The sequence below is a fragment of the Heterodontus francisci genome, unplaced genomic scaffold (assembly GCF_036365525.1).
Source record: "Heterodontus francisci isolate sHetFra1 unplaced genomic scaffold, sHetFra1.hap1 HAP1_SCAFFOLD_2028, whole genome shotgun sequence".
Taxonomy (NCBI): domain Eukaryota; kingdom Metazoa; phylum Chordata; class Chondrichthyes; order Heterodontiformes; family Heterodontidae; genus Heterodontus; species Heterodontus francisci.
In genome coordinates this window covers 24,396-37,995 of record NW_027140942.1, presented here as the reverse complement: position 1 = coordinate 37,995, position 13,600 = coordinate 24,396, and the positions used below count along the sequence as shown (strand labels likewise).

Genomic DNA, 13,600 nt, shown 5'->3' with positions numbered 1-13,600 from the left:
TTTCAATATGGGCTTTCACTGTTAATTGATCCACACAGGGTAATGTGTTTCATTTCACTGTCCTCAGAGGTGATAGACACTCTCTATATCTCCTCTCAAACTCTCTCTCCCCTCACTCTCTCTCCCCTGCCCCCTCTCTCTCCCCTGCCCCCTCTCTCTCTCTCTCTGCCTGCCCCCCTCTCTCTCTCTCTGCCTGCCCCCCTCTCTCTCTCTCCCTGCCCCCTCTCTCTCTCTCTCTGCCTGCCCCCTCTCTCTCTCTCTCCTGCCCCCCTCTCTCTCCCTGCCCCCTCTCTCTCTCTCTCTCTGCCTTCCCCCTCTCTCTCTCTCCCCTGCCCCCTCTCTCTCCCTGCCCCCTTTCTCTCTCCCTGCCCCCTCTCTCTCTCCCTGCCCCCTCTCTCTCTCTCCCTGCCCTCTCTCTCTCTCTCCCTGCCCCTCTCTCTCTCTCTCCCTGCCCCCTCTCTCTCTCCCTGCCCTCTCTCTCTCTCTCCCTTCCCTCTCGCTCTCTCCCTGCCCCCTCTCTCTCTCTCCCTGCCCTCTCTCTCTCTCTCCCTGCCCTCTCTCTCCCTGCCCTCTCTCTCTCTCTCCCTGCCCCCTCTCTCTCTCTCCCTGCCCTCTCTCTCTCTCCCTGCCCTCTCTCTCTCTCCCTGCCCCCTCTCTCTCCCCCTGCCCCCTCTCTCTCTCCCTGCCCTCTCTCTCTCTCTCTCTCTCTCCCTGCCCTCTCTCTCTCTCCCTGCCCTCTCTCTCTCGCTCCCTGCCCTCTCTCTCTCTCTCCCTGCCCTCTCTCTCTCTCTCCCTGCCCTCTCTCTCTCTCCCTGCCCTCTCTCTCTCTCTCTCCCTGCCCTCTCTCACTCTCTCCCTGCCCTCTCTCTCTCTCTCCCTGCCCTCTCTCTCTCTCCCTGCCCTCTCGCTCTCTCCCTGCCCCCTCTCTCTCCCCCTGCCCCCATCTCTCTCTCCCTGCCCTCTCTCTCTCTCTCTCTCTCACCCTGCCCTCTCTCTCTCTCCCTGCCCTCTCTCTCTTGCTCCCTGCCCTCTCTCTCTCTCTCCCTGCCCTCTCTCTCTCTCTCTCTCTCTCTCTCTCTCTCCCTGCCCTCTCGCTCTCTCCCTGCCCTCTCTCTCTCTCTCTCTCTCTCTCCCTGCCCTCTCTCTCTCTCCCTGCCCTCTCTCTCTCGCTCCCTGCCCTCTCTCTCTCTCCCTGCCCTCTCGCTCTCTCCCTGCCCCCTCTCTCTCCCCCTGCCCCCTCTCTCTCTCCCTGCCCTCTCTCTCTCTCCCCCTGCCCCCATCTCTCTCTCCCTGCCCTCTCTCTCTCTCTCTCTCTCACCCTGCCCTCTCTCTCTCTCCCTGCCCTCTCTCTCTTGCTCCCTGCCCTCTCTCTCTCTCTCCCTGCCCTCTCTCTCTCTCTCTCTCTCTCTCTCTCCCTGCCCTCTCGCTCTCTCCCTGCCCTCTCTCTCTCTCTCTCTCTCTCTCCCTGCCCTCTCTCTCTCTCCCTGCCCTCTCTCTCTCGCTCCCTGCCCTCTCTCTCTCTCCCTGCCCTCTCGCTCTCTCCCTGCCCCCTCTCTCTCCCCCTGCCCCCTCTCTCTCTCCCTGCCCTCTCTCTCTCTCCCTGCCCTCTCTCTCTCTCTCCCTGCCCCCTCTCTCTCTCTCTCTCTCTCTCCCTGCCCTCTCTCTCTCTCTCCCTGCCCTCTCTCTCTCTCTCCCTGCCCTCTCTCTCCCCCTGCCCCCTCTCTCTCTCCCTGCCCTCTCTCTCTCTCTCCCTGCCCTCTCTCTCTCTCTCCCTGCCCTCTCGCTCTCTCCCTGCCCCCTCTCTCTCCCCCTGCCCCCTCTCTCTCTCCCTGCCCTCTCTCTCTCTCCCTGCCCTCTCTCTCTCTCTCCCTGCCCCCTCTCTCTCTCTCTCTCTCTCTCCCTGCCCTCTCTCTCTTTCTCCCTGCCCTCTCTCGCTCTCTCCCTGCCCTCTCTCTCTCTCCCTGCCCTCTCTCTCTCTCTCCCTGCCCTCTCTCGCTCTCTCCCTGCCCTCTCTCTCTCCCCTGCCCCCTCTCTCTCTCCCTGCCCTCTCTCTCTCTCCCTGCCCTCTCTCTCTCTCTCCCTGCCCCCTCTCTCTCTCTCTCTCTCTCTCCCTGCCCTCTCTCTCTCTCTCCCTGCCCTCTCTCTCTCTCTCCCTGCCCTCTCTCTCTCTCCCTGCCCTCTCTCTCTCTCTCCCTGCCCTCTCTCTCTCTCTCCCTGCCCTCTCTCTCTCGCTCCCTGCCCTCTCTCTCTCTCTCCCTGCCCTCTCTCTCTCTCTCCCTGCCCTCTCTCTCTCGCTCCCTGCCCTCTCTCTCTCTCTCCCTGCCCTCTCTCTCTCTCTCCCTGCCCTCTCTCTCTCGCTCCCTGCCCTCTCTCTCTCTCTCCCTGCCCTCTCTCTCTCTCTCCCTGCCCTCTCTCTCTCTCTCCCTGCCCTCTCTCTCTCGCTCCCTGCCCTCTCTCTCTCTCTCCCTGCCCTCTCTCTCTCTCCCTGCCCTCTCTCTCTCTCCCTGCCCCCTCTCTCTCCCCTGCCCCCTCTCTCTCTCCCTGCCCTCTCTCTCTCTCTCCCTGCCCTCTCTCTCTCTCTCCCTGCCCTCTCTCTCTCCCCCTGCCCTCTCTCTCTCTCTCTCTCTCTCTCTCTCTCTCCCTGCCCTCTCTCTCTCTCCCTGCCCTCTCTCTCTCTCTCCCTGCCCCCTCTCTCTCTCCCTGCCCTCTCTCTCTCTCTCCCTGCCCTCTCTCTCTCTCCCTGCCCTCTCGCTCTCTCCCTGCCCCCTCTCTCTCCCCCTGCCCCCTCTCTCTCTCCCTGCCCTCTCTCTCTCTCCCTGCCCTCTCTCTCTCTCCCTGCCCTCTCTCTCTCTCCCTGCCCTCTCTCTCTCTCCCTGCCCCCTCTCTCTCTCCCTGCCCTCTCTCTCTCTCTCCCTGCCCTCTCTCTCTCTCTCCCTGCCCTCTCTCTCTCCCCCTGCCCCCTCTCTCTCGGCCTATGTTATCTTTGCCAGCTGCTGACTCAGTCTGTTCCATTGGGAAGAGCTCTGTGTGTTTTTGTGAAGTTCTGTTGTCTCTCTCTGCTGTGAGACGATGATGTCAGTCAGCTCCCTCACACAATGCTTGTTGTGTGGAACCAGTTGGTGCTGTGACTCTGAGACACAAACAGACCCGAGCTCGGCCAAAAGCCATCAGTCAGACCATTGTCCTGGTGGCAGGTTTAATATTTCTGTGAAACCATTAACTCTAGAGAGGGACTGGGCTCAGTGAGAGAGGCAACAAAGAGGGAGGGTCCCGGGGAGAGGGCAGAGACCCAGGGACGGGGCAGGGTCCCCCAGGGGAGGGTGCAGAGACCCAGGGACGGGGCAGGGTCCCCCAGGGGAAAGAGCAGGGTAACAGAGATGGGAGCAGGGTCCCTGTTGAGGGGGCTGGGCCCCAGGTTCCATCCCTGAGTGACACAGAAAGAGTGTGAGTCCAATGATCCCCTACACCTTGGGACTGACGGTGATGCCTTACGTTGTTGAATATCCAGAACCACTCATCGGCCACCTGGGTTAGCCACCTGTCTCCACAGAGAGATGAGGATGGAGGGATGGGTTTTGGGGTGAGGGTTTATTCCAGGTGTGGGTACTGGGGGGGGCGGGTGAGTCTCTGAATGCTGATTTTAAAATTCCACCCCCACCATCTGCAGTGGTCTGCTCCGAGGTCGCGAACCCTGGCCCTTGTCTGGCCTTGCTGCCCCGCTGGTTCTTTGACGTTCGATCCAGGAAGTGTTTGCCCTTCAGCTTTGGAGGCTGCGGGGGCAACAGGAACAACTTCCTGTCCAAGGAACATTGTCGCAAAGTCTGCGGAGAGCTCAGTGAGTGACCACTCCATATCTCAGGATCATTCACAGCCACAAGTCAATGATCCAGCTTTCAGCTCTGTCCACAACAGTAGCAAACAAACCCCTTCCCATTCACTCCCACTGTACACAATCCCAATCGAACCAAACCCCTTCCTATTCACTCCCACTGTACACAATCCCAATCGAACCAAACCCCTTCCCATTCACTCCCACTGTACACAATCCCAATCGAACCAAACCCCTTCCCATTCACTCCCAATGTACACAATCCCAATCGAACCAAACCCCTTCCCGTTCACTCCCACTGTACACAATCCCAATGGACCCAAACCCCTTCCCATTCACTCCCAATGTACACAATCCCAATGGACCCAAACCCCTTCCCATTCACTCCCACTGTACACAATCCCAATCGAACCAAACCCCTTCCCATTCACTCCCAATGTACACAATCCCAATCGAACCAAACCCCTTCCCATTCATTCCCACTGTACACAATCCCAATGGACCCAAACCCCTTCCCATTCACTCCCAATGTACACAATCCCAATCGAACCAAACCCCTTCCCATTCACTCCCACTGTACACAATCCCAATCGAACCAAACCCCTTCCCATTCACTCCCACTGTACACAATCCCAATGGACCCAAATCCCTTCCCGTTCACTCCCACTGTACACAATCCCAATCGAACCAAACCCCTTCCCGTTCACTCCCACTGTACACAATCCCAATTGAACCAAACCCCTTCCCATTCACTCCCAATGTACACAATCCCAATCGAACCAAACCCCTTCCCATTCACTCCCAATGTACACAATCCCAATCGAACCAAACCCCTTCCCATTCACTCCCAATGTACACAATCCCAATGGACCCAAATCCCTTCCCATTCACTCCCAATGTACACAATCCCAATGGACCCAAATCCCTTCCCGTTCACTCCCAATGTACACAATCCCAATGGACCCAAACCCCTTCCCATTCACTCCCACTGTACACAATCCCAATGGACCCAAACCATTTCCCATTCACTCCCACTGTTCACAATCCAAATGGACACTGACCCCTTCCCATTCACTCCCACTGTACACAATCCCAATGGACCCAAACCCCTTCCCATTCACTCCCACTGTACACAATCCCAATGGACCCAAACCCCTTCCCTTTCACTCCCACTGTACACAATCCCAATGGACCCAAACCCCTTCCCTTTCACTCCCACTGTACACAATCCCAATGGACCCAAACCCCTTCCCTTTCACTCCCACTGGACACAATCCCAATGGAACCAAACCCCTTCCCATTCACTCCCACTGTACACAATCCCAATCGAACCAAACCCCTTCCCATTCACTCCCAATGTACACAATCCCAATGGACCCAAATCCCTTCCCATTCACTCCCAATGTACACAATCCCAATGGACCCAAATCCCTTCCCGTTCACTCCCAATGTACACAATCCCAATCGAACCAAACCCCTTCCCATTCACTCCCAATGTACACAATCCCAATCGAACCAAACCCCTTCCCATTCACTCCCACTGTACACAGTCCCAATGGACCCAAAGCCCTTTCCTTTCACTCCCACTGTACACAATCCCAATGGACCCAAACCCCTTCCCATTCACTCCCAATGTACACAATCCCAATGAACCCAAACCCCTTCCCATGCACTCCCACTGTACACAATCCCAATGGACCCAAACCCCTTCCCATGCACTCCCACTGCACACAATCCCAATGGACACTGACCCCTTCCCATTCACTCCCACTGTACACAATCCCAATGGACCAAATCCCCTTCCCTTTCACTCCCACTGTACACAATCCCAATGGACCCAAACCCCTTCCCATTCACTCCCACTGTACACAATCCCAATGGACACTGATCCCTTCCCATTCACTCCCACTGTACACAATCCCAATGGACCCAAACTCCTTCCCTTTCACTCCCACTGTACACAATCCCAATGGACACTGACTCCTTCCCAGTCACTCCCACTGTACACAATCCCAAAGGACACAAACCCTTTCCCATTTACTCCCACTGTACACAATCCCAATGGACCCGAACCCCTTCCCATTCACTCCCACAGTACACAATCCCAATGGACACTGACCCCTTCCCATTCACTCCCACTGTACACAATCCCAATGGACCCAAACCATTTCCCATTCACTCCCACTGTTCACAATCCAAATGGACCCAAACCCCTTCCCATTCACTCCCACTGTACACAATCCCTATGGACCCAAACTCCTTCCCTTTCACTCCCACTGTACACAATCCCAATGGACCCAAACCCCTTCGCTTTCACTCCCACTGTACACAATCCCAATGGAACCAAACCCCTTCCCATTCACTCCCACTGTACACAATCCCAATGGACCCAAACCCCTTCCCATTCACTCCCACTGTACACAATCCCAATGGACCCAAACCCCTTCCCATTCACTCCCACTGTACACAATCCCAATGGACCCAAACCATTTCCCATTCACTCCCACTGTTCACAATCCAAATGGACACTGACCCCTTCCCATTCACTCCCACTGTACACAATCCCAATGGACCCAAACCCCTTCCCATTCACTCCCACTGTACACAATCCCAATGGACCCAAACCCCTTCCCTTTCACTCCCACTGTACACAATCCCAATGGACCCAAACCCCTTCCCTTTCACTCCCACTGTACACAATCCCAATGGACCCAAACCCCTTCCCTTTCACTCCCACTGGACACAATCCCAATGGAACCAAACCCCTTCCCATTCACTCCCACTGTACACAATCCCAATGGACCCAAACCCCTTCCCATTCACTCCCACTGTACACAATCCCAATGGACACTGACCCCTTCCCATTCACTCCCACTGTCCACAATCCCAATGGACCCAAACCCCTTCCCATTCACTCCCACTGTACACAATCCCAATGGACACAAACCCCTTCCCATTCACTCCCACTGTACACAATCCCAATGGACCCAAACCCCTTCCCATTCACTCCCACTGTACACAATCCCAATGGACACTGACCCCTTCCCATTCACTCCCACTGTCCACAATCCCAATGGACCCAAACCCCTTCCCATTCACTCCCACTGTACACAATCCCAATGGACCCAAACCCCTTCCCATTCACTCCCACTGTACACAATCCCAATGGACACTGACCCCTTCCCATTCACTCCCACTGTACACAATCCCAATGGACCCATACCCCTTCCCTTTCACTCCCACTGTACACAATCCCAATTGACCCAAACCCCTTCCTTTTCACTCCCACTGCACACAATCCCAATGGGCACTGACCCCTTCCCATTCACTCCCACTGTACACAATCCCAATGGACCAAAACCCCTTCCCTTTCACTCCCACTGCACACAATCCCAATGGACCCATACCCCTTCCCTTTCACTCCCACTGTACACAATCCCAATTGACCCAAACCCCTTCCTTTTCACTCCCACTGTACACAATCCCAATGGGCACTGACCCCTTCCCATTCACTCCCACTGTACACAATCCCAATGGACCAAAACCCCTTCCCTTTCACTCCCACTGTACACAATCCCAATAGATCCAAACCCCTTCCCATTCACTCCCACTGTACACAATCCCAATGGACCCTAAGCCCTTTCCTTTCACTCCCACTGTACACAATCCCAATGGAGCCAAACCCCTTCCCATTCACTCCCACTGTACACAATCCCAATGAACCCAAACCCCTTCCCTTTCACTCCCACTGTACACAATCCCAATGGACCCAAACCCCTTCCCTTTCACTCCCACTGTACACAATCCCAATGGACCCAAACCCCTTCCCATGCACTCCCACTGCACACAATCCCAATGGACACTGACCCCCTTCCCATTCACTCCCACTGTCCACAATCCCAATGGACCCAAACCCCTTCCCATTCACTCCCACTGTACACAATCCCAATGGACCAAATCCCCTTCCCTTTCACTCCCACTGTACACAATCCCAATGGACCCAAACCCCTTCCCATTCACTCCCACTGTACACAATCCCAATGGACACTGATCCCTTCCCATTCACTCCCACTGTACACAATCCCAATGGACCCAAACTCCTTCCCTTTCACTCCCACTGTACACAATCCCAATGGACACTGACTCCTTCCCAGTCACTCCCACTGTACACAATCCCAAAGGACACAAACCCTTTCCCATTTACTCCCACTGTACACAATCCCAATGGACCCGAACCCCTTCCCATTCCCTCCCACTGTACACAATCCCAATGGACCCAAACCATTTCCCATTCACTCCCACTGTTCACAATCCAAATGGACACTGACCCCTTCCCATTCACTCCCACTGTACACAATCCCTATGGACCCAAACTCCTTCCCTTTCACTCCCACTGTACACAATCCCAATGGACCCAAACCCCTTCCCTTTCACTCCCACTGTACACAATCCCAATGGAACCAAACCCCTTCCCATTCACTCCCACTGTACACAATCCCAATGGACCCAAACCCCTTCCCATTCACTCCCACTGTACACAATCCCAATGGACCCAAACCCCTTCCCATCCACTCCCACTGTTCACAATCCAAATGGACACTGACCCCTTCCCATTCACTCCCACTGTACACAATCCCAATGGACCCAAACCCCTTCCCATTCACTCCTACTGTACACAATCCCAATGGACCCAAACCATTTCCCATTCACTCCCACTGTACACAATCCCAATGGACCCAAACCCCTTCCCATTCACTCCCACTGTACACAATCCCAATGGACCCAAACCATTTCCCATTCACTCCCACTGTACACAATCCCAATGGACCCAAACCCCTTCCCATTCACTCCCACTGTACACAATCCCAATGGACCCAAACCCCTTCCCTTTCACTCCCACTGTACACAATCCCAATGGACCCAAACCCCTTCCCTTTCACTCCCACTGTACACAATCCCAATGGACCCAAACCCCTTCCCTTTCACTCCCACTGGACACAATCCAAATGGACACTGACCCTTTCCCATTCACTCCCACTGTACACAATCCCAATGGACCCAAACCCCTTCCCATTCACTCCCACTGTACACAATCCCAATGGACCCAAACCCCTTCCCTTTCACTCCCACTGTACACAATCCCAATGGACCCAAACCCCTTCCCTTTCACTCCCACTGTACACAATCCCAATGGACCCAAACCCCTTCCCTTTCACTCCCACTGGACACAATCCCAATGGAACCAAACCCCTTCCCATTCACTCCCACTGTACACAATCCCAATGGACCCAAACCCCTTCCCATTCACTCCCACTGTACACAATCCCAATGGACACTGACCCCTTCCCATTCACTCCCACTGTCCACAATCCCAATGGACCCAAACCCCTTCCCATTCACTCCCACTGTACACAATCCCAATGGACACAAACCCCTTCCCATTCACTCCCACTGTACACAATCCCAATGGACCCAAACCCCTTCCCATTCACTCCCACTGTACACAATCCCAATGGACACTGACCCCTTCCCATTCACTCCCACTGTCCACAATCCCAATGGACCCAAACCCCTTCCCATTCACTCCCACTGTACACAATCCCAATGGACCCAAACCCCTTCCCATTCACTCCCACTGTACACAATCCCAATGGACACTGACCCCTTCCCATTCACTCCCACTGTACACAATCCCAATGGACCCATACCCCTTCCCTTTCACTCCCACTGCACACAATCCCAATGGACCCATACCCCTTCCCTTTCACTCCCACTGTACACAATCCCAATTGACCCAAACCCCTTCCTTTTCACTCCCACTGTACACAATCCCAATGGGCACTGACCCCTTCCCATTCACTCCCACTGTACACAATCCCAATGGACCAAAACCCCTTCCCTTTCACTCCCACTGTACACAATCCCAATAGATCCAAACCCCTTCCCATTCACTCCCACTGTACACAATCCCAATGGACACTGACTCCTTCCCATTCACTCCCACTGTACACAATCCCAATGGACCCTAAGCCCTTTCCTTTCACTCCCACTGTACACAATCCCAATGGAGCCAAACCCCTTCCCATTCACTCCCACTGTACACAATCCCAATGAACCCAAACCCCTTCCCTTTCACTCCCACTGTACACAATCCCAATGGACCCAAACCCCTTCCCTTTCACTCCCACTGTACACAATCCCAATGGACCCAAACCCCTTCCCATGCACTCCCACTGCACACAATCCCAATGGACACAAACCCCTTCCCGTTCACTCCCACTGTACACAATCCCAATGGACACTGACCCCCTTCCCATTCACTCCCACTGTCCACAATCCCAATGGACCCAAACCCCTTCCCATTCACTCCCACTGTACACAATCCCAATGGACCAAATCCCCTTCCCGTTCACTCCCTCTGTACACAATCCCAATGGACACTGATCCCTTCCCATTCACTCCCACTGTACACAATCCCAATGGACCCAAACTCCTTCCCTTTCACTCCCACTGTACACAATCCCAATGGACACTGACTCCTTCCCAGTCACTCCCACTGTACACAATCCCAAAGGACACAAACCCTTTCCCATTTACTCCCACTGTACACAATCCCAATGGACCCGAACCCCTTCCCATTCACTCCCACAGTACACAATCCCTATGGACACTGACCCCTTCCCATTCACTCCCACTGTACACAATCCCAATGGACCCAAACCATTTCCCATTCACTCCCACTGTTCACAATCCAAATGGACACTGACCCCTTCCCATTCACTCCCACTGTACACAATCCCTATGGACCCAAACCCCTTCCCATTCACTCCCACTGTACACAATCCCTATGGACCCAAACCCCTTCGCCTTCACTCCCACTGTGCACAATCCCAATGGACCCAAACCCCTTCCCTTTCACTCCCACTGTACACAATCCCAATGGAACCAAACCCCTTCCCATTCACTCCCACTGTACACAATCCCAATGGACCCAAACCCCTTCCCATTCACTCCCACTGTTCACAATCCAAATGGACACTGACCCCTTCCCATTCACTCCCACTGTACACAATCCCAATGGACCCAAACCCCTTCCCATCCACTCCCACTGTTCACAATCCAAATGGACACTGACCCCTTCCCATTCACTCCCACTGTACACAATCCCAATGGACCCAAACCCCTTCCCTTTCACTCCCACTGTACACAATCCCAATGGACCCAAACCCCTTCCCATTCACTCCCACTGTACACAATCCCAATGGACCCAAACCCCTTCCCTTTCACTCCCACTGTACACAATCCCAATGGACCCAAACCCCTTCCCTTTCACTCCCACTGTACACAATCCCAATGGACCCAAACCCCTTCCCTTTCACTCCCACTGTACACAAACCCAATGGAACCAAACCCCTTCCCTTTCACTCCCACTGTACACAAACCCAATGGAACCAAACCCCTTCCCATTCACTCCCACTGTACACAATCCCAATGGACCCAAACCCCTTCCCATTCACTCCCACTGTACACAATCCCAATGGACCCAAACCCCTTCCCTTTCTCTCCCACTGTACACAATCCCAATGGACCCAAACCCCTTCCCTTTCACTCCCACTGTACACAATCCCAATGGACCCAAACCCCTTCCCTTTCACTCCCACTGGACACAATCCCAATGGAACCAAACCCCTTCCCATTCACTCCCACTGTACACAATCCCAATGGACCCAAACCCCTTCCCATTCACTCCCACTGTACACAATCCCAATGGACACTGACCCCTTCCCATTCACTCCCACTGTCCACAATCCCAATGGACCCAAACCCCTTCCCATTCACTCCCACTGTACACAATCCCAATGGACACAAACCCCTTCCCATTCACTCCCACTGTACACAATCCCAATGGACCCAAACCCCTTCCCATTCACTCCCACTGTACACAATCCCAATGGACCCAAACCCCTTCCCATTCACTCCCACTGTACACAATCCCAATGGACACTGACCCCTTCCCATTCACTCCCACTGTACACAATCCCAATGGACCCATACCCCTTCCCTTTCACTCCCACTGTACACAATCCCAATTGACACTGACCCCTTCCCATTCACTCCCACTGTACACAATCCCAATGGACCCATACCCCTTCCCTTTCACTCCCACTGTACACAATCCCAATTGACACTGACCCCTTCCCATTCACTCCCACTGTACACAATCCCAATTGACCCAAACCCCTTCCTTTTCACTCCCACTGCACACAATCCCAATGGGCACTGACCCCTTCCCATTCACTCCCACTGTACACAATCCCAATGGACCAAAACCCCTTCCCTTTCACTCCCACTGTACACAGTCCTAATGGACCAAAACCCGTTCCCTTTCACTCCCACTGTACACAATCCCAATAGACCCAAACCCCTTCCCATTCACTCCCACTGTACACAATCCCAATGGACACTGACTCCTTCCCATTCACTCCCACTGTACACAATCCCAATGGACCCAAACCCCTTCCCTTTCACTCCCACTGTACACAATCCCAATGTACCCAAACTCTTCCCGTTCACTCCCACTGTACACAATCCCAATGGAACCAAACCCCTTCCCGTTCACTCCCACTGTACACAATCCCAATGGACCCAAACCCCTTCCCGTTCACTCCCACTGCACACAATCCCAATGGACCCAAACCCCTTCCCATTCACTCCCACTGTACACAATCCCAATGGACCCAAACCCCTTCCCTTTCACTCCCACTGTGCACAATCCCAATGGACCCAAACCCCTTCCCTTTCACTCCCACTGTACACAATCCCAATGGACCCAAACCCCTTCCCTTTCAGTCCCACTGTACACAATCCCAATGGACCCAAACCCCTTCCCTTTCACTCCCACTGTACACAATCCCAATGGAACCAAACCCCTTCCCGTTCACTCCCACTGTACACAATCCCAATGGACCCAAACCCCTTCCTGTTCACTCCCACTGTAAACAATCCCAATGGAACCAAACCCCTTCCCTTTCACTCCCACTGTACACAATCCCAATAGACCCAAACCCCTTCCCATTCACTCCCACTGTAAACAATGCCAATGGACACTGACTCCTTCCCATTCACTCCCACTGTACACAATCCCAATGGACCCAAACCCTTTCCCATTCACTCCCACTGTACACAATCCCAATGGACCCAAACCCTTTCCCATTCACTCCCACTGTACACAATCCCAATGGACACAAACCCCTTCCCATTCACTCCCACTGTACACAATCCCAATGGACCCAAACTCCTTCCCATTCACTCCCACTGTTCACAATCCAAATGGACACTGACCCCTTCCCATTCACTCCCACTGTACACAATCCCAATGGACCCAAACCCCTTCCCTTTCACTCCCACTGTACACAATCCCAATGGACCCAAACCCCTTCCCTTTCACTCCCAATGTACACAATCCCAATGGAACCAAACCCCTTCCCTTTCACTCCCACTGTACACAATCCCAATGGACCCAAACCCCTTCCCATTCACTCCCACTGTACACAATCCCAATGGAACCAAACCCCTTCCCGTTCACTCCCACTGTACACAATCCCAATGGACCCAAACCCCTTCCCGTTCACTCCCACTGTACACAATCCCAATGGACCCAAACCCCTTCCCATTCACTCCCACTGTACACAATCCCAATGGACCCAAACCCCTTCCCTTTCACTCCCACTGTACACAATCCCAATGGACCCAAACCCCTTCCCTTTCACT

General features: G+C 54.1%; 1 protein-coding gene across 1 annotated transcript in view; it reads left to right on the top strand.

The window, feature by feature from the left end:
• Nucleotides 1-3,453: 3,453 nt before the first annotated feature.
• LOC137361462 (amyloid-beta precursor protein-like) overlaps nt 3,454-13,600 on the top strand; it is a gene marked incomplete at its 3' end in the record, with an annotated part of 31,553 nt that continues 21,406 nt past the window's right edge. Inside the window, exons 1-2 of the mRNA XM_068026323.1 lie at nt 3,454-3,529; nt 3,668-3,835. Of these exons, the coding sequence (XP_067882424.1) occupies nt 3,454-3,529; nt 3,668-3,835 (244 nt within the window). The remainder of the gene's footprint in view (nt 3,530-3,667; nt 3,836-13,600) is intronic.